The 22225-nt window shown below is 41.4% G+C and overlaps 1 protein-coding gene across 24 annotated transcripts in view; it reads left to right on the top strand.

Annotated features, from left to right (window-relative positions):
* DIP2C (disco interacting protein 2 homolog C) overlaps positions 1 to 22225 on the top strand; it is a 472758-nt gene that overhangs the window by 341352 nt on the left and 109181 nt on the right. For 23 of the 24 annotated variants that reach the window (XR_010598212.1, XR_010598211.1, XR_010598210.1 and 20 more), the window contains 5 exons: positions 67 to 198; positions 1692 to 1811; positions 3089 to 3286; positions 12789 to 12880; positions 17571 to 17681. Coding sequence is in view for 19 of the 24 variants with exons in the window: in XM_042858891.2 (XP_042714825.1) it covers positions 67 to 198; positions 1692 to 1811; positions 3089 to 3286; positions 12789 to 12880; positions 17571 to 17681 (653 nt within the window). In the remaining 5 variants the exon portion in view is untranslated. The remainder of the gene's footprint in view (positions 1 to 66; positions 199 to 1691; positions 1812 to 3088; positions 3287 to 12788; positions 12881 to 17570; positions 17682 to 22225) is intronic. The other variant, XM_005308091.5, reaches the window with a different exon arrangement.

The raw sequence follows: 22225 nt of genomic DNA, 5'->3' as shown, positions 1-22225 counted from the left end.
ACCCCTTCTTTCCCTCATTTCAAATCTAGAGGAACATGGTTAAACCTTCTAACTTATTTTTCACAGAAAATCATTCTGCCCCTCCAGATGTTACTACTTACACCTCAGAACACTCAATACAAGTAGAAAGACCACAAGGATCAACAGCAAGGGTGGCACCAAAATATGGCAATGCTGAACTTATGGAAACTGGTGATGGTATGTCACAAAGCAATTGTTTTCTTTAACATTGTAACTTACCCCTTTTTTGTGGTTTACTGTACACATCTGCTTCTTGTTTCTTTTCGCCACATTTCACTGAAGAGCACGTACAAGCAAAGTTACAGCATCTTTGAGTCCTAAAATAAACTGGCATATGTGAAGCCAATACTCAGCATGAATAAATGCTTCTTAATTAATGGAGCAGATTCCCAGTAGAAAAAACTGGTATTTGCTAAAGTTCAATAAAATAAAACAGCGAATCTCTCTATATCTCACTTAATGATGTGTAACTAAAACTAAACTAGGTATTGTATGAAGCTCTTCTGTTTTCAAATGACAGAGTATATGATGTACCAATAGGGCTACATCTTAAGGTGACTTTTGGGCAAAGTTTTTGTTTTCTGAATATTTTTTTTGAAAAACAGTTATTTGTAAAACCTTCCATATTTATTGCTCCTCTTTTCTAAAACAGATTAAACAAAATTGCAACCAAGATGGAACTTTTAAGACCAAGAATATCTTATGTATACTTGTCTTCAACTATAGAAACCACCACTGCTCTAATGTGGTAAAAACGTTGCTATCCTTGGGTGAAAAGACAGGAAGGTGATACTTTTGCAATGCTGTTAGAGGCTTGAACTCAGGAGCAGATATCATGTACATTACAGAGGTGAAGTACTCTATCAAGCATAAGTAAGGAGGAAAGTACTTTATAGGAATATATAGTAGGTACCCAAAGGCCCCAATCAGAATCCTGTTTGGCTAGGTGCTGTATAAACACATATGGTAACTTCTGGAGATTGCTATTAAAACATCCTTATCTAATGGCCAATGGAATTCACTGTAGGGCTATTCCAGGATTACACTGTCAGTTGCAATGAAGTAACATGACAATGTGAACAGCTACAGGATGGGGAAGGATAGGGCCCAGGACAGAAGTCTGCTACTGTGTAAGAGGCAGCCCAAAATGAATGACAAGATAAAAACCTGTGACCAGCTTCCCTTGCTGACTGAATCTGTAGTCTCAGTTGCAGTGTGACGAAAGCTCTCTAGTCATGCAGTGACCTCAGTGGCTGAGAGAGAAGCCTGTGCTTAGATTTCTGTCTCCTCACTAGCCATCAACAAAGTCACCTCAAAGACTGCTTTAAGCCTTTTGGAAAAAGATTATTGCCAGGGAATGTTTCTTCACTGTGCTCCTCTCCCCCAAAGCCCGCGTGCTGTTTCACCCCTAACACTAATTCACTTTCTGAAATTGCTGTGTTGTTTGTTTTGGGTTTCTGTATTTGTTTTTTAAACCAAACTTCACTGTTCATTTTGAAACCATGATCTAAATGTCTTAATGTTGCATACATTCTGCTGAGTCACAGTACGGCATGAAACTGTCGCTGTGGTGGCATTGCAGTTCTAGCCTTTTTCTTACTCCCCAACTGACATCTGGTGGCGCGCAGCTTAGCGGTCTACTGATATCTCCATTGATCCCTATTCTGCAGGAGTACCAGTGAGCAGCAGAGTGTCAGCAAAGATTCAACAGCTGGTCAATACCCTAAAACGACCCAAACGACCACCATTACGAGAGTTCTTTGTAGATGACTTTGAGGAATTGTTAGAAGGTAAAATGACTGTTTTTCAAAAGGTTTTGGAATCTAATTAACACTTGATAAAATGTTTCCTTGTTTGTCTCGGACTGCTACTTTCTAGTAGGCACGTCCTAGGCTGGTTGACTGCCACTGAGAGAGCAGTAATGGTTTGGGACCTGCTTATAGTGAACTTGGATGCACTGAGTAAAAGCGAAGTTCCACCGTATTTGCCCAACTTGTAGTACTGATTATAGTGAACCTCTGCTTAGAATAAAATCACTTTGTGAATGAAAGAGAGTGGAGGAAAAAACTCTGTTCTAAGAGTATTTACTGTGTGCTACGTCTTTCTTTTCACGCATCTGGGTCAGTCTGAAAGACCTGGTCTGTGAAGAAGGAGGCAGAGGAGTGGTGGGTGGGATAGCTCAGTGGTTTGAGCATTGGCCTGCTAAATCTAGGGTTTGTGAGTTCAATCCTTGAGGGGGCCACTTAGGAATCTGGGGCAAAATCAGTACTTGGTCCTGCTAGTGAAGGCAGGGGGCTGGACTCAATGACCTTTCAAGGTCCCTTCCAGTTCTAGGAGCTAGGATATTTCCATTAATTTTTTTTAATGTTGGATGCACATCTTGCATATCTGTTAATAAAATCATTGAAAATGATAGCTGGAAATGCAGTAGAGACAATAATAAAGTGAATAATAATTACACAATTGTTTTTTAAAAAACACGCTTGCTGACCATAATGTCTTACCACACGGTGGCAAGTCAAATTATTTTAATAAAAGCATATAGCAAAGCAGTATGATACAATATAACTTAAATCAGTGTACTATTTACCAATTTACCAATAGTTCCACCTTGCTACTACATTTTTTTTAGTCAAGGAAAAATGAAAATTTTCCATGTCTTCTTAAAGGAAAAAGTTACCTTGATGTGACTTTTGATTAGCTCTAGGATTTGTCTTTCTTTGAAGAGCAAACTTACTTATGCATGCTGCTTATGCTTACAATACATACATCAGAAAAAGAAATTACATAAGGATTTTGGATGATGCTTTCCATTGATCCATTTATTAATTGCTTCATTTCAATTGTAGGAAAGTTAAGAGTTAACTCACTATACTTCTCCACATCTTATTCATATAGGCGCAGTACTGGGGGCTTATGAAACTGGGCACAGTTTCATAAGCCCCCAGGCTATTTTATTTTGAGGCTATTTTACAAAGGTAACTTATTCTCTTGGTTACATGGGCATAAACAAGGCATAGAATTTATATAGTAACTGTTGGTTTTGTTTTGTTGTTTTCATAATAAGTTCAACAGCCAGATCCAAACCAGCCAAAGCCAGAGGGAGCTCAGATGTTGGCTATGCGTGGGGAACAACTGGGTGTGGTTACAAATTGGCCACCTTCTCTGGAAGCAGCATTGCAGCGATGGGGGACCATTTCACCAAAAGCTCCTTGCCTAACCACTATGGACACTAATGGAAAACCATTGTACATTCTCACTTATGGTAAGCACTCTTTTTTAAGATTCTTTGCTACATTTTTAAGAGAAAAAAGATTCTTACAATAGTTATGCTGCATATTTGACTATGGAAAAACATTTCTACTGGTAGTGCTCTTACTTATTTAATACATTTTGCTTGGTTAAGAAATGGGAGTATGAATTTGTTGCAAAAATATACAATCTACTACACTAATAGGGGGAAGGAGGGAGACAGAGTTTATGCCAGCAATGTCTCTGGTATTATAAAATAACTTTCTAAATGGGCATGCGTATTAAGCTAGACTTTGTTCAAGGTGTAAATCCAGAGTAATTCCATAGTCCTCTGGTGTTGCACTGGCTTTGACATCAAACACCCACCCAAGTAGGTTAAAGTAGATTCCCAGAATCTACTGCACTATGAACTGTGCTAATTATGCCATCTGTTGCAACAGATAAGTGCCAGAAAAGATAGATTCACAGAAGAGTGTCTCTCTTAAATGACTCCCATCTAAATATGGGATGTTCATGGGGTGCTCAAAGGGATTGTTCTCTTCAAACATTACTAAAACAAAGTTGATTGTTGGCATTCTTCATTTGCCTGGAGTAAACCAGGGTTTACCTTTCCTGGTCTTTAGCTCCCCAGTCTAGTGGAGGCTTGGAATGCCATTGAGACAATACTTTTCACACATAGTATTTGAAGAGTGCCATGTTGGTCAAAGTCGATCCTTCCATCTGATTAATGAACGACGTTGACTTACTGCAAAGCAAATCTGCTCCTAGACTGAAAACATTATGTCTGCAAGAGTGGAGAGGAGGGCTGGTAAAACACAAGTACTTCAAGAATCAAAGTTCAGATTATCATGCCTCAAACCTTTCCCCCGGATTAATTGAATTTAGGAAGCAAACCTGTGATTCACCATTGATCAGTGGTCCTGATCTTCCTTGAGGAGGTTTGTTTGCCAATGAGAAAAAAAAAGTATGAGTTTAAAGATCTGAAAATAGGTGGTAACAAAATAGCAATAGTGGTATTATGTACCGAATGCCCCAAATAAACTGAGGAAGAAGGGGAATTAGTCCGTATTGAGTATTCAGCTATTGCAGGATAGGGGAGCCTATCCATAGGGATGAAGTAAGCATGTTTCTAATACTAAAGAGAGAATTTGATAATACAGTAGTGTGCTAAATAGGTAGGGACGCAGTTTAACTTATTTAACACCTAATCCTGGGATTCTATAGTGATACATATTTAAGGGAACTGTAAGAATTTCTAAGAAGAGACTTGACTTAACCCTTACAAAGCTCTACTCTCCTGCACTCTTCAATAGTAGATGTGACGCCATCTACAAAATTATCAGGCTTATTTTGCTTTTAACTTCCAGGAAATAATCATAGATTTCTAAACCTACCATTGTTAGAATTGAGTACGCACCAGTCTGTAAGTATGGCGTCTGAGATATTCAAAAGGGGCATCCTTTTAGCAGAAAGAGTAGTGCTATCTTTGCTTGAAACCGTAAACTTAAATCAGTCCAGAAAATTTTTTCCCCTGGTATTGTTCAACCCCTAAGATATCTGAAACTGAAAGACTGAAGGTAAATACATTTTTCCCTCCAGTCTGTGCATTTGACAATGCTTTTGAAGATCATTTTCACTGTTTCCTTTACATAACAGTTTCCCCTGGTCAGGAGAGAGAAACTTTTTAAAAAATATGTAAAACCTAATTATTCAACCACAAAACTTCATAAGGGACTCACTGGCAGGTATAGGACCAGAAAGTACTCTGAACTCTTCTTCGTTAACTAGATGTCAAGCTGACATTCTCACTTCAGTGGGAAATGTTAATCTCTATTATGAATCTTATCAGTTTTTTCTTCAATTAAATAACACTTGTATTTGAAATTCAGTTAAAACTACAGCCAACTGCCATTCTATTGGTGACATTGTGGCTATTATTATTATTTATTAATTTGTCTTATTGTAGTACCTACGAGCCGTAGTTATGGACCAGGACCCCATTGTGCTAGGTGCTGTACAAAATGATAGTCCTTGCTCTGAAAGCTTATGCTTGAAATAGCAAAGTCAGGTACAGTGTAGGGGAAGAGGGACGAGACGCACGTGGAGTAAACAATGTGATGGCAGCAAATGGCATGTGGGTTCCACGATTTTTTCTTTATCTTTGTTAGTGGCTTTACTAAAGAGGGGAGAAGCTGAAGGGGAAGGAGAGGGGTCATTGACGGGGAAGGAACGTGAGGGGGCAGGGAAGGGGAGGAGGAGGTAAGTAAAGTGATGCTGAGGTAAAGACACTGATAAGGAGAGGAAAGGGGAGGCATAGTGCCAATCAGTCAAAACTGTGGAAAGTTCTCCAAAGGACCAAATGTTCCTGCTTCGACGTCCTCTGCCCTTGCCTTCTCACTTTTGTGAAACACTGCATTAATCCCTTGTCAGGATTGAGCCCATAAAATGGAGGGGAGGGGAAGGAGAGAGAAAGAGAGAGGAATCCTCATTGTATCATCATCTTTCTCCTTGTAGGGAAGCAGTACGGTACTAAAGCTTTAAAACCTCACCTGCTCTGTAGAGTGAATCCCACTGCGTGCACTTGAGCATCTGATCCTGTGTAGTTGGAGTTTCCACTATTTCCCTTGGGAAGCTATTCCACAATCTCGTTATCTCCTTAACTCTTAACGGATATTCAGTCTGAATTTTATTTTCACCTGGCTGTTCCCAGTATTCAGTTATACTCCCTTGGAACACCTTAAATCAGTGAGTTAGCTTGTTGGTAGTCACTCGTCAAATGCTGGTAGGCTTTAATTCTTTCACTGCCACACTTCTCCCTCCTTGTCTTTGTTGTCATTAGGCCAAGCTATACATCTAGTTTAATCTTTCCTCAATGATTAATCCTTTCAGCCCTTTAAATGTTGGGGTGAGGGGCAGAGAGGATTTGTTGTTCCCTCCTAATTGTCAACACCTTTCTGGCAATGAAGGTCCCAGCTTCCTATTCAGTGGCAGTAATTGCCTACCACTTTAAAAAAAATCACAGTATTTAACATCACCTCAGTATTTCCAATTCTAAGTATTACTCCTGGAGGAATTCTGCACCATTGTGTGATGTTTCAGGCACCCGGAGCAGCCAGTGGAGAGGTAAATCACTGTGGGGGAGAGGAGAAGGGGGAAGGCGGGACTGGGGATGCTCCAGCCAGCAGCTCCTACCCAGCTGGACTGGGGGTGGGAGAGGGGTGGGACTTCCTCTTCCCCTGCAAGGAGCAGCTAGGGCCAGGGCTGAGTCAGACCCACTCCCAGAAACCTCCCCCACTTGCAGAAAGCTCCGCACTCCTCCTCCCCACCAGCTTCCTGCTCCCCCATCCACCCAACCCCCACGCATCCAGACCTCCTGCCCCCAGAAGAGTCTCATCCCCTGAATCTGCAGCCCCAGACCCCTTGCCAAGTCCCATCCTCCGCACCTGCACCTCCCCCCCCCCAGAACCCGGATCCCCACTCCTGCACCCAGACTGTTCCCCACTGAGCCCCCTGCACTCATACCTCCACCCCAACAATCCGTCCTCCCCCCCGCAACTGGACCCCCACCTCACCAAGCCCCATTCCCACAGCACCTGGACCCCCTGCTGAGTTCCGCACACCAAGATCTCCCCTCCCTCACGCTAAACCTCAACCAACTTCACCTGGACCCACCTCCTTGGAGAATTTAATTTCCCCTACACCCAGAACCCCCCAACAAGCCCCTGTGCATCCAGATCCCCCTGCACCCAGACCTCCCTCTGAGCTGCCCACACCCAGATTGCTCCACACAGAACCCTCTTTTCACACCTGGATTCCCCAGCATTAAGCCCCCCCACACATTAAGGACCCCCCCGGGATTTCTGGGGCAGGGCCGGTCCTTGTGCTGTGCCAGGGTTGTCTGTAGCCTCACTGCCAAGCCCGTGTCTCAGGGGCAAGCCGGGGGGGGGGGAGGGGAGGGAGGGAGAGAATGCAGGGTGATCCCCCACCTTTGTGCAACCAGTAGCTAGTGCTCCCCACTGCTATGCTGGAGCCTCCACATTTATATATTGACAAATAAAATTTGCAGAATTTTGCAAAATTTTAAAATATTGTGTGCAGAAATATTTTGGGGCGCAGAATTCCCTCAGAAGTATAAGTTTGAGAGGCAACTGCTGTTACAGTGGCAAAAATAACTACTATATCATCATGCAATTAAAAAGGGCTTAAGCGAGGACCTCTGTAGATAAGAATTCACCTATGCCATATAGAAAACTACCACTTCCTTAGTCTAAGAAATTATGTTTCTTTCATATGTAGTCTGAAATTGCTTTTACCTTCCCTCTCACCCCATTTATTACACTGCAAGCTCTCATCCAATCCACTACATCCCTTAGATCTTCACTCACCATTACCTTGCAAGTTTCTCTCTTCTATTTATTGTGCAGCATTATTTTCCCCTACACGTACTATATAATACTAGCTTGGTTTTTTTTCCAGGTTTTTTTCTCATGTGTCCGCCCTTATTTCTAATATAATTTGCATAATTGCTCAGTTCTCAATGTTCTTCACACCTCCCAACTTAATAGTGTATGTTTAATGTACTGCTTGCCCTTTTTTCCATATTGTTAAAGACTTTGTCCCTATTTATTAAATGGAATTTCTTTACTTAAAAAGTACCTTATGCCTTTGGGATCTTAGTTAGGAAAAGAACCTCTTAGCTGGCTTGTTACTACACAGTCCTTGTATAGGCATAAGTAAAACCACAGAATTGGCTATAAATGGAAAATACCTGGAATGTAAGAGAATGATAAGATTTGTAGGGTTCTAAAGGAGTTTGGGATTTGATTTGAAAATTTTAATATGTGCTTTGGGGACAAAAGACAATTTCTTGTTCATGCCAGGTTTGATCAAGCAGTCAAAACCCATATTTTACGTGTGATGTTGTTGGAATGAATTAATATGCTTAATATTGGTGCTTTCATCTAAAATAGAAAAAAAATGTTAACATGGTATAAAAACCATACAATACATATACTGCAGTCATTTCTCTTTGCAGTATAAGGATCATTCCAAGAATTATTTATTGGAATAGGTGGAGGCAAAAATGAAAACATTGAAAATAAGTTTGGGATTAGCAAGGGTACGTCCTAAGTACAACAAAACCAGTACAAAATAATTTATAGGTGGAGCTGAATGCACCATATATTTAGGCTGCCTAACACTTTCATTATAAAAGATTTTTGCAACCCAGTTTTTTCAGAAGCTCTAACTTCATTGTTTGTTTGCGGTAGGCCTCTGAGAAGAGAAAGCCTTCCAAATAGAAAAGTGCTGTTCTTTGTCTTTTTAGGTTTTGCTCTGAGAAACTTTTGAAAATTGCCTTTTCCCTTTTGTCACTTGCACTGCTCAGGAAAATTATAGCAACATGCCAAAATAACTGAATACGTGAACATTTTAAGTCGGGCCCACACTGCTGCCAATGCAGAAACTGCACGCACTGTGCTGGAAATGCCTGAAGCAGCCAGAACAGGGGCTGATGGGAAAGAGCCAGGCCAAGCTGCCCCAAACACCCTGGACCAGCACCTGGTCCCAGCAACCCATACCCTCCCTCCCAGGGGTCATGGCCAGGAGCTCCCCACTTCCAGGGATGAGAGAGATAACTGGTGTTGGTCTCCTTCCCCAGACCCAAAAACTAGTACCAGTAGTGCATCACTTTCAATGAGATAACTACCTTCTCCTGCTGCCAGCTTATGTATCTTGCTCAAGCAGCAGAAGCCTGGGCTATGGTGGTGAAGTTTCAGGATTTAAACCATTATGATGCATGGATTTGAGCATTGTTACAGTTGTATGTAGCAAAATTTTGGTTTTACCTTTTTTTCTCCCATAAAAAACCTAGGAAATTGCATGCACAAAAAACTTCAAAAAAAAAAAAACCAACACGATTTAGGCTGCAAAGTCAAGCACTCAAAGGTAAAATAATTCCAGATGGAACAGTTGTAACCATTCATTCTGCCCTCTTGTGCACCTGCACTATCATATAATCTTTATTATATGATCATATGCTGTGTTTTCCACAAGCCCCTGACTTGCTCAGTGCACAGGATGAACGTAAAATAGGTCTGTTTGTGGAGAAATAACAGAACAACTGACATTTCTTGGCAAATTAAGAAAATGTTTGCTCTTATCATTTAGCTGCTCAAGTCATGAACTCACCTCAGATTAACAAATATTTAATTTCTAGTTAACTTACAAGAAATGTCATATTGTGATACTGAAAAAATGTCTGGCGAAATTATTTGCAGTTAACTTTGGCAGTCTCAGAATTGCTGTACGTGGAGATTGGTAAGAAACCACTGGCTTGCTTTTGCTGAGTTGGTGCTGTGTGATTATGAGAAGCATACTGTTCCTAATAAGGAAACTGATTGTGGTTTGTTTTGTCTATAAGTACTTCTCTCTGCCAGCTTTTCTTTTATAACCTTCTTTACATTCAACACAAATGTACATATACATTAGAAATTGGGAAGGGAGGGAGAAAAGCCCAAAGGATTTACCTCAGAACCACGTCAAGTAAGTGCGTGTGTAATTTTGTCAACTCATCTCTTTTATATGATATTTAAGACCTTGTGACTTCCTTTACCTTAGGAATGTTTTGCTCAGTCAGATGTGCCTGAGTATCAACTCACTCTGGGCTTGTTAAATTTCAGTTGGGTGAGAGGTGTTGATAGGGCCCCCTGCATTTGGCATGAATGTATTCTGAGATGAGAAAAGATCTATTAAAAGTGTAGCTGAATTCTGTTGCCACTGGTGCTTGGGTAGCTGTTACGTTACTCAACCAAAAGTCCAACACCACTGAAAAAATTGCTGTTAGTAAATAACCTCACACTGAAATAAATCTTTGTCACACCTTTACATGCTGCCGCTAGAAAGTGAGAGGGAGTGTTTCTCTTTATCTTAACCAGGCTGTTCATGTATATGTTTGCAAATTGTGAGTTGACTCCAGAGATGTTGCCATCATACCACACACTTGAAAATACTTGGTGTGCGGGGGGGAACAATCTGGTAGTTCACATATGTTTGGAGAACATGTTAGGAAGAACTGGTTTCACACCATGGAGACTTCTAGAATTTGAAAGTCTGGCAAAAGTGCTCAGGCCCAGATTCCAAGCTAGTGAAGAAAGTGGCTAAAGAGAAGATAATTCTTCATTTTCAGAAGACTAAAACTTCTTTAGTAGGTGCTTAAAAACGTGTTGGAAACAAGTTGGTCACTGATGGATTGGAGAAGCTAATTTCCCATCAACCCACAGATTTAAGAGAGCTAAAGACAGTATTTTGCAGTAACAAGAAGTCATCAAAGCAGTTTCCTTAGACATTCCAGTCCTTGTTTTACCACCAAAAACACTAGACTTAGAGATGAGTGGCTCTTTAAAACCAATCTCTTCAACTAATAGATTCTTCTGATCCCAAATTACCAGCCACACCCTCAGGTCAATATATAACTTAGATCTTACCCAAAAATCACGCTGATGCCAATCCTTTAGTATCTAAAATCTAAAGGTTTATTCATAAAGAGAAAGAAAGAAAGGTGAGCGTTAAAATTGGTTAAAGGAATCAAATACATACAGTAAAGTATGTCTGGATGGGCATAAACACAGACTTAAGACTCGTGGTGGAATTAATGCTTTGTGGACTGAATAAATGTCTGAGAGTGCAGAGTCCCCTTAACTCTCATTAGCATCAAGCAAGGGATAAAAAAATATTCAGTCTTTGTGTTTGTCAAGTTAGGAAGTGTTTTGTGTAAAGATGGTTCTTTCTTGCAATTCTGAACTTTTTGCCTTTTCCTTCTCTGGCGCTCTCTAACTGCACAACTTGTTTCATAAGGTTTATGACCATTTAAGCCCCTAATATTTGGCACCTTTTAGAAATCAAAGCTGTTGGTTACCTATTTTCCTCTTCACTTCTTTTAAGGTTTGATTATGTTTGCTTGTCAGATTTAATTCTGAAACAGTTATTGACCATTGTAAATAGATCTGAGTGGAATACCTTGAGGATAAAGGCTCACTTTAACATAAAAGTGGCCAGCTGGAAACTAGTTCTATTGTTGTGACAATTTCTAGTATTTAAGGAAAAATCTTGTAGGCACACAATGGCTTGTCTATACAGTGGGGTAATGCGCCTCACTAGGGTGTGATTTCTTGTGCATTAACGTGTTGTGCATTAATTGGTCTGTGTAGACCCTGCTGGTATGCTGTAATATAGCACAAGAGAACCTTTCATGTGTACCAGCAGTGTCTACATGGACCAATTAATGCGAAATATGTTAGTGCACTTTAGAAATCACACCCTGTTAGTAAACTACATGAGACAAGCCCTAATATACCTGCTCAGTTCCCAGTGGAGCAGAAATGGGGATTTTTAAAAAGTTGAAGATAATCTCTTCTTTAAATATTAATTTTATTGTGATGGTGCCTAAAGGCCAACTGGGAAGAAGGCCCTATTATGCTAGGCATTGTATAAACCATAAGTAATATAAAGTCCCCGTTCTGAAGAGCATACATAGTCTAACTAGACAAGACAGACGAAGAGTGGGGGAAAGGGATACAATATGCAAACCATCAATGTTTGTTTATAAATGTCATGTTACTGTCATAACTTGTTTTTAAAAAATTCTTTGGGTGGGGTCTTGATTGTGAGGGATTTAGTTAATGGAAAGGCAAAGGGAGGGGGGAAATAGGGAGGGGAGAGGGAAGGAGGCTGAGCACAAAGGGCAGGTGCAGTTGAAGCTGAGGTGAAGACACTGTGGGAGCATTGGCACAACAGCTAGTCAGGAAAGGGGAAAGACTGTAAAATAATAAAAACTGTAAAAAGCAGCCTGATGACATCATCCGTGTCTAGGGGTCCCTGCTGCTTCTGCGCCAGCTCCTGCTGGCGAGGGAGTTTCTTTGGCCTGGGGAGGGATTGGCATCTTCCTGGAATTGTTTTTGCACCCTCAGCCCATGTGGCTTTGGGTTGGGTTATGTGCCACATGGGTCCTAGTCATGCCTTTGGAGGGAGGTGGAGGGGACCACCCCGGCATAGTTCTGTCAGGGTGGGAGTTCTGCTTTCTGTGTCGGCCCTACATCAATTGATGATAATACAGCCATCTGTTTCTGCCTGGGCTGAATGATATCCCAGCCACTTAAAACAGTTGAGTGCTGCAGGCAGTAGACTAGAACCCAGAGTTCAGATCCTGGCAGGTATAGGAAAAGGAACTGAAGGAAAAATTAATTTTAAATATAAAGAGAGCTTGAGATTTTCCTTTTTTATTATAATGCTTCATATGATACATAAATGTTCAAATAAACATCTGTGTTTAAATGTATCCACGATATTCCCTTTGGGTTCAGTAGGAGACTCATGTATGCACTCAGTAGCAAAGTCTGACCCTAAATGTTCCTGCTATTTAGTCCTTTTGGTCTAGAGGTGCATTTTTTCTTTATCATTTTACAAGTAAACTTTAAAGCATAATTTTAAAGTTAATTTTACAAATTATTTATTACTAGGCAAACTTTGGACCAGAAGTATGAAGGTTGCTTACAATATACTGCATAAATTAGGCACAAAACAAGAACCAATGGTGCGACCTGGAGACAGGGTAAGTATCTCAATGGTTTATTAACAGACATTAAATACACTCTGACAAGATGTGATTGGGGATTTGGAGTGCACATAGATAAGTGATTAAAATCAAATGTGGAGAAAATCTGTTGCTTTTTATCAATAGAAGGGCTGGCCATTTGTGTGGTGGTTTATATAATCTTCTGCTTTAGTACTCATTGAGTAGTAACTTGAGTTTATTGCAAAATCAGCAATAAGCTTTCCCATGAAAAATATTTTTTATTTTTTGATAAAAGAAAGAACAACTGGTCTTGTTAGCAAAGATTTCTGCATACAAAGAGCATGGAGGATAATAGACCAGGCTGTCAAGTTGGTAAAACTTATTTAATATAATGACGTTGTGGCTCCTGAGTTGGTGGAAGCAAAAGAGGCATTGCTTAAAATGAGACGAAAATGTGAGCATCCTTTGGCAGAACTGGACACACCATAATTCTTAGACCATGGTAAGTGGGAGCTTGCTTACTGAGGCAACAATCAGAGTTTTGAAGGTGGGACTGGGATCAAGAAATTCCATGATCTAATGCTGCCACTGCCTTATTTGGCATAGAATTGGACAAGTCAATTAACCTCTTCTGCCCGTGTACAACTGAGAAGCTGCCAAGACTTGTGTCAGCAAGTCAATGCATATAAACAACCCTGTGCAAACATCCCTATCCCCAACCTCTACCCAAATGTCAAGTTGTCCAACTGGTTGGGGCAGAAACTAAACTGAATACCCATTCTAGCTGAGCATGCTCAATGCTTGATGATTAGCTAAGCTGACCTGTCCGTGTCAATTAGATGATCCTCCAGTGTTGTCTTTGAGGTTGGGAAGAGAGCAGAGAGGGCTTCCATATTTTGACATTCAGTGTCAAACATTGTGGTTCCCTTCTGTCTCTGTCCTCTGTAAATGGAAGATAGTAATATCAGCCCTACTTCCTCACAGAGTTTTGAAGACTAATTCTTCTATGAAGATGTAAAGTTTGGAAGTCCTTTCCTTTCTGATGTACTAAATAACTTCACTCATTCAAGTCTATCCTCAAAAAAAACCATTATCCATAAAGCCTTCCAGAACGTACCCTGAGGTAATTTTGCAGAGGTATGTCTACACAGCAGCTAGACACCTACGACTGGTCCGTGCTAGCTGACTTGGGCTCACGGGGCTTGGGCTGTGGGGTTGTTTCATTGCTGTGTAGACTTCTGGGCTTGGCCTGGAGCCTGTGCTCTGGGATCCTGCAAGGGGGCCTAGCAATGAAATAGGACAGGCCAGCCAGGGGTGTCTAGTGGCTGTGTAGAAATACCCTCAGGAGCCTAAAATGCACAGCTTTGCCCCCTTGTACAGTATGCAAGAAATGTATAGTTGTATGCAGTATGTTCCTTAGGGCGACTATTTAACCTCTGTAAAATGAGCAGAGTTAATGTTTCCCAAATAAAAGAATTTTAAAAAATATTTCCTAAATTTATTTTAAAAATAAAACATAAAGAATCAAACTAAAGAGTCTTTTAAAACAGATGTTTAAACAAAATCTCTTTCTACAGTGGCACTTAGCCAATACCAATGTACCAAATCTTTTCTTTCTCTTTGATTTACAACAGAGTCTAAGCAACAGTAAGACAAACAAATTGTTGATTCTCATTAAATTTACTTGCACAAAGAATCCTGTGAAAGGAGGAATGTTCAGATACACTGTATCCGTATAGCTTATATTAACTGTCTCTTTGTAGTAAATTACTGCACAGTGAGCCCTAAGATTTCCTAACCTTAAAAAGGATTTGTTGGTGATTCAGACCTAAAGCTGAAACTCTAGCAAGATTAAGACAAGTGAAGTCTTCCCTTCATTTGAATCAATTGAAGTTCTTATTCTAAAATAACACTCTGTAGATTCCAGTGAAGCTACATGTTTATAACTGAGTGGTGAAAGCATATACTTTGCATTGTATAATATCTTGCCCAACATCTTTTATAATTTAAAGTAATTTCAAATTGAAGATGAGATGCTCCTGTACTCCTCATGTTCTGAGCAGATATTCTGTTAACTTTCCCCATTGCAGTGCCATAAAAGCTTTTTTAACTTCTTTGAAAATAGGAGTTCACATCATATGACAGTAGATGAGTGTTTTATAGCACTAAATTAAATGCAGGTGGACATTTGCAGTCTTTTCTAAATGAAAGTGAAAATGTTTCCTTATGGTCAGGATATGGAATACTCTGAAGTGCCTTTTCTCTTCCTTAAAGTCTGACCTCATGCTACTCGTACCCAGTGTCTGTGTTGAACAAAAATGAAGCATGGTTCTATGAAATATCTACTATCTATACACATTTCCCTCTGGTTAGATACATTTCCATATGTTTTGTTTTCCTCCTTTTTAATTTTTACAGGTTTGTTAGTGATTAGTGTCTGAGATATTAAAAAGCACCTAAGGCACTTAAGTGCCCAGTACACCCCTAATTCCCTTAAGTGCCTTTAAAAATGCTAGCCAGAATCTACTCTGACATATTTGCTAGCTGTCCCAGCTGACCTACTGACCTACTCCCAGAGACTGGGCACCACTTTACTGGAATAAAACATCACTAAACCCTACATCTAGACTACTTAACAGAAAAGAGTTGCATCTGTCTTCCACTCCTTCATGAGAAGGCTGTCTCTTTAGATCGTGAGTTTTTTAGGACAGGGGCTATTTTATAGGTTTTAAAGGAGCCTATCAAAATACTTTGTCCAAAATGTAAGCTTTGTGATCTCCGATGCGAACTCGAAAGTTTCGCTGCTGAGTGTGAAGCAGCTGAGATGAGAATCAGCACCTCCAAATCAGAGGTCATGGTCCTCTCCCAGAAGAAAGTGGACTTCTCTCTCGAGGTGAGGGGGAGCACCTGCCATTAGTGGAAGAGTTCAAGTATTTAGGGGTCTTGTTCACAAGTGATGGGAAGCGGGAGCAGAAATCTACTGGCGGATTGGGGCAGCGGAAGCAGTGATGCAGGCACTGTACCGATCCATGGTGGTGAAGCAGGAGCTAGTTGTCGGACAAAGCTCTCGGTTTACAGATCGCTCTACGTCCCCATCTTCACCTATGGTCATGAACTTTGTGTAATGACTGAAAGGATGAGATTGCGGGTACAAGCGGCGGAAATGAGGTTTCTCTGCAGGGTGGCCAGGCTTACTCTCCGAGACAGGGTGAGGAGTTGGGAGAGCCACTACTCCTCTGGATCGAGAGGAGCCAGTTGAGGTGGTTCAGACACCTGATAAAGATGTCCCCTCAGAGGCTTCTTTTGGAACTCTACCGGGCACGTCCCACTGGGTGGAGGCCCCGAGGCCAACCCAGTACATGCTGGAGGGATTATATCTCCTGGCTGGCCTGGGAACTCTGGGAATCCCCCAGGAGGAGCTGGAACCTCTTGCGGAGGAAAAGGAGATCTGGGTCCTCCCTACTCTCCATGGTGCTGATGCTGCTGCAACCCTCACCAGGAAAAGCGACATAAAGGAAGAAGAAGAAGAAAGTGTAAGCTATATGCCAACTGTTTTTTCAAAACACAAGAGCAATGGAAATGTATCAAGTAATTTCCCCCCCAAAGTTATTACTGCAATGTTCATCTTGCATTGAACAAGAACTTCGAAAAGAAATTGGCTAGGCTGTTTGTTAGTTGTTTAAACTGGGAAAACTAAAACGGGGGAAGAATATAAATAATAAAGTTAATTAGTAGAAAAATATTTCTGTCCAAAATAAACTAAGAAAAGGTGATGTTTTCAATATGCTATGTTAATGAAACTTCTTTCTTAAATTATAAGAGTAATTGTTCCTTCTAGTATAAAGTAGCCTCAAAACAAACTTTAATTCTTCTGTTAACCGACATTTTGTGCACGTAAAAGTGAACATCAAATTTCAGTGTATCTATAATCTTGCTTTAATTGTTTTAGATGCCCTCTACTTGTTTTTTAAAAGCCACCCATTGTCCTGGCACAAAAATAAACAAGTCACATAGTAGATAAGATTCTCTAAAGTTCTCTTGTTCCACTAAGCCTTGGGCAAAACTTGCTTAGTTTGTGGAATTTGAGTAGGGTAGAAACTTCAGGATGCTACCTTCATTGTAGTATTTATTGTTCCTGTATTGGCCTAATAGAGCATAGGCGAAATCTCTTCTTCAAACTTGCAGGAGGCTCTAGTTGTTGCAAGCAGACAAAACATAAGGCTGGGAATAGTTGGCACAATGGTACGATATGTTCGGTTACTCTGGATGGACATAAACCCATTTCTGTTTTCAGTAGCCTACTTTAATTTTTTTGGATGTAAAACTTCCTATTTAAAATTACATTAATCATATTTGCTCCAAAGTTGAACCTCGATCAAGTCATTGGTAAACTAAAGCTCAGATGAAACTTGCTAGCAATTTAAAATGCAGCGTGTATATAAGTACAAGTGCCTAAGTGGAGATGCTCACAAAAAGGAATGTGTATAAAAGAGAACAAACTCCTTCTCACTCGTGATTCAGTTCTTAAATGTTCAATAGTTGTACCTGTATATAAGAGGGGGAAAGTTTAGGTGGAACACAGTAAAGTGCATTATATCAGAGCTGTTTTTAAATATTAATAGCTTTTCAAAAGGAATGTGGAAGCTGTTTTTAATGTACGGTACACTGAAATCTGTAATAGATTTTTGACAATGTAAATTTTAACTTGTGTCTCTCTCTGTTTCAGGTAGCACTCGTATTTCCTAACAATGATCCTGCTGCTTTTATGGTAGCATTTTATGGCTGCCTACTGGCGGAAGTTGTCCCTGTCCCTATTGAAGTGCCACTTACCAGAAAGGTAAGGACTACATTTCTCCTCCACAGTGCATTTTGAAAGTTTTATGTCAGAATGAATCACCACTGAGCACAGCTTTGTGTAAATTTTTTTTGTGTTGAGTGCTTCTGCAAATAAGGACAGAAAGGATAATACTGTACTATAGGTTATGTATAGCTTCTCCGTTTTAGTAAAGTAGTATCTCAAGCTATCATTTTTGGATACTTCTAATAGCAAAAAATATTGGCCTTGTCTACACTAGGAAAAATTTGCACAAAGTTAGTGTCACAGGGTAGCTGGTCTCTGTGGTGTGACTGAGCCCATCTCCCCTGGACTGGAGCAGGTGAACCTCACCCAGCTAATTAAAGAGGGCTGGGATACCCCTGGGCCTATAAAGGGCTGGTAGTAAGCAGCTGGGAAGAGGAAGGACTGAGAAAGGCTGATCCCTGCAAGCAAAGCCACACTGGAGTGGAGCTAACTCCTATGAAGGGTCCCTGGAGCAAGGGGGCCAAGTGCTCCAGGAAGCAACCCTGCGGTTGCAGCTCCAAGAGGGGAGGCGAGCTGACACAGGGGAGGAAGTTCCAAGCAACTGGAGCACCAGAGACCCCTGGGAGGGGTGGCCCTGAAACCTGTGGGCCAGGTATTGAAGACTGTGCTCTATTTGTTTGTTAACTTTTGTTATAAAAATAAACCTCCTTGACTGATACTGGGCATGGCAGCACATGATTGGAGCTGGGGAGCTGTGGTAGCCCCCAGTGACAATTAGTTCCACCAATGTTAGCAAGCCTGGAAGCCCTAATATATCTGCCATGATTTCTTTAGGCACTGTGTTAGCTAACCAGGTTTTAGAGCAGGTCTAATCAACACAGTACTTAAAGTTTTGGTGTCAGCCATTGTCTTATCCATGCTGATGGATTTGAACCAGTCTCAACAATTGTGCTACATTTCACTTGTGTAGACCAAGTCTTAAAGCATTTGTTCTTGATCAACTCTCACTGTTGCTAACACTAAAAATTTATCATATGATGTTGGTTCTATTAAATTGGTTGTCGTGTTCCTAGTGCACAGGTATTACTATCTTAGCAAAAAGGCGTAGAACAGAATGGACACGAAGACTGAACTGTCCTTTCCCTGCCTGAAGTGGTGCCGGCATCTTGGGGACTCAAGGCACCATTGGTGGGTAGAGTAGGAAAGCTTATGCTAGGACCACTCAGGGTGTATATTTGTTGAAGCCATCTATCATCAGGGCTGTCCATATGGAAAGGTTCACCAGTTCCTTTAAACAACAAAGCAGACCAAGCTAAATAGATCTTTCAAAAGAGGGAATGTAATTTCCATTAACAGAAGGAAATGTTTTAGTTATCTTGTCCACTTTCTCCTATACCTTTAATGATAGGCAGGGCTGGTAGCACCACCTATTAAGGTTGCCTGACACTTCCTATTATAATACATTGTTTTCAATTGCTTATGTCTTTGCCAAACTTTTGGTTGAATTTTTCCAGGTGGGGTGACTGGTTTTTCAAGCTGAATTGGTTTGGAAAATTTCAGCCAAAACTATTCAGCCACTTCCAGGAGTGAGGCTAGGGAAAAATACTTGTAAAATAAACCTTTGAGACTTTTCTTTGAAATGCTCTAGTGCCTCAATGCTTTGGAGCAGAGACGTGAAATTTGGTGGGGGGGAGTGGGAGGTGACCTTTGTCAGGGATGTGCCTTTTGCCATCCCAGTAAAAATCTGCCCAAATTCGGCCAAGTTCTGTATGTTCCCTAAAAAAAAAAAATCACAGTTCACACATGTTCAGTAGAGACTTGCTAGAATTAACAGTTAAAATCTCTGAAGATTCTATCAGCGCTGAGCATGTTCAACCCTCTCACAGCTCCTGACGCTCTCCGGACTGTAGATGCACCATCCCCACAGAGTGACTGAACATGCTCCAGCCCAGGGCAATGGGGGTCCCAACAGGACTTGCTCCACAATGGCTGTTCCTAACTTCTCAGGATGGGACCAGGCCTTGGAACTGAGAGCAGGGAGCCAGTATCTCCCTTGCTGTCAATTACCTCTGCCCCCTCAGCTGGCACCCATGCGGTGTGGAGAAGGAAGCCATCTAATACGAATGCAGAGGGGACAGAAGCTGGAGGGGGGAGGAGGGAAAGGACTATATTATGACAAAGAGTCTGGTAAAATTGTTACTGGCAGGTGGGGAGGGAAATTATGACTGAGAGCAGGACAGAGAGAAATCGGCATTGGGTATGGAGTGGGAGAGATTGGGTCTAGGACAGCATGCCTGGAGGAGAGTAGAACTGGCTGACAAGGAGATCGGGATGAGGAGCCTAAGGAATCAAGAGTGGGACTGGGATGAAGAGCCAGTTGTAAGAAAAAGACGGGACGAGAACACGTAAGAGGATGGGGCAAAAGGAGTCAGACTTCAGGAAAATGGACATAAGAATCTGTGCCCACTATGCATAGTCTCAATCATCCAACAAGGAAGGAAGGAAAAAGCAGCCTGCCCAAAATGAAGGGTTGGGCTTTCTGATATAAGAGAATCCCATCAACCAGCAGAGGTAAGATTTATTTTAAATAAATCAATGCTCTGGGGTGCTGTATTTGAGTAATAGTAACATCATATAATTTCCAAACTAAACGGATTTTGGCTTCTAGTGCATTGCCTGCTCAAACCCTACATATACTTATCCCAATGAACAATGGCAGATCTAGAACAAACAGCCAGCGGGTACACGGAGATTTCAATTCTTTCTAGATCTAACCAGTAGCAAAAGGGAATCAAGGAAAAATCCTAAACTTTTGAGAACAATCTCAAAGACCTTAAGAACTGAAAAGGGAGCAGAAGCTACTTCCCAAACCAGTTTTGAAAGTAGGAGATTGCCAATGGGGCAGATTATGTCTCAGCAATCTACCTGTATTTGCAAACATGTCAAATTCGTAAATCCTGAACAGCTATAAAAGACTAACTGAAAATTATTTTTGGAAGTTTACTTTGTTATGGAGCATGGGAAGAAATGTGAAATCTGGGCTGTAGGAGGGGAAATAGCGTAGTCTGCCATTTCTTAAATTTGAAAACCAAAAAAGCAAAACAAAGTTGGAGCATAAGGGACCTGGGCTCCATGAAGAACTGCAGAAGAGTGCTCTACATCAGGTGCAGATGTGGGGCTTGGAGAGGTGAAGGAAGTTGCAGAATTAGTTAGTGTTGGGCTGGGGACACAGAATTAATTAGCATTTATGTTTCTTTGCGGGGGAGCTGGAAGCTTCTGTGTCATCAGGCAACACAATGCAAATGTATATATTTCTATGCAAATTTAAAGTCTACTGGGTTCCTGTCTCAAGATGTTGGCAGGTATGTAGGTTGCCTACAGATGTTTTCTGGTACTTGGCACATTTATCAATGTAACTGGTACTAACTGCAGGTGAGAGGAAACATGACTCATTTCAGCCTGAAGACAGTATTCAGACTTTTTCAGGAACTAAAAAAACTGTAGGGGCGGGCTTACTTGTGAGGTTTATAAATCCACCTCCAGATTGAAGGGGTGGATTGAGACAATTTCACTGCCTCTAAAAGTACACCTCTTCTGTGATTACCCTTGATAGCCCAGTCGTCTCTGGAGCTCATAAAAAGTGCTTCTGAAGAACAGTTTTTGCTTTTGGAATGTGTGCTGCGTCACATGTATTATTTCAGAAGAAAGCTCAGGTGTTTTCTGCAAGTGCATTTAGCATTAAACTTTCCCAAGTTATGATTATGGGAAAGTGTTAACTGAGAAAAAACAAACAGATTCACATATGCGTCAGCTATTTCTGCAACTACGTGCACCTGGGTACATAAGGTTTATTGCCCAAGGTAAGAGCTTTTTGTTCCTATATTCACAGCATGCCATGTGAAGAGAGGACAAATTTCACAGAATGAAATTAGACTCATAGACTCATAGGCCTTGGCTACACTTACCCGCTAGTTCGGCGGCTGGCAATCGAACTTCTGGGTTCGACTTATCGCGTCTAGTCTGGACGCGATAAGTCGAACCCGGAAGTGCTCGCCGTCGACTGCGGTACTCCAGCTCGACGAGAGGAGTACCGCGGAGTCGACGGGGGAGCCTGCCTGCCGAGTGTGGACCAAGGTAAGTTCGAACTAAGGTACTTCGACTTCAGCTACGTTATTCACGTAGCTGAAGTTGCGTACCTTAGTTCGAATTAGGGGGGTAGTGTAGACCAAGCCATAGACTTTAAGGTCAGAAGGGACCATTATGATCATCTAGTCTGACCTCCTGCACAATGCAGGCCACAGAATCTCACCCACCCACGCCTGTAACAAACCCCTAACCTATGCCTGAGTTATTGAAGTCCTCAAATCGTGGTTTAAAGACCTCAAGGTGCAGAGAATCCTCCAGCAAGTGACCCGTGCCCCACGCTGCAGAGGAAGGCGAAAAACCTCCAGGGCCTCTGCCAATCTGCCCTGGAGGAAAATTCCTTCCCGACCCCAAATATGGCGATCAGTTAAACCCTGAGCATGTGGGCAAGACTCACCAGACAGCACCCAGGAAAGAATTCTCTGTAGTAACTCAGA

Source organism: Chrysemys picta, chromosome 2, assembly GCF_011386835.1.
Source record: "Chrysemys picta bellii isolate R12L10 chromosome 2, ASM1138683v2, whole genome shotgun sequence".
In the NCBI taxonomy this organism is placed as follows: domain Eukaryota; kingdom Metazoa; phylum Chordata; order Testudines; family Emydidae; genus Chrysemys; species Chrysemys picta.
The sequence above is the reverse complement of the archived record's forward strand: the minus strand, read 5'-3'. Positions and strand labels throughout refer to the sequence as shown.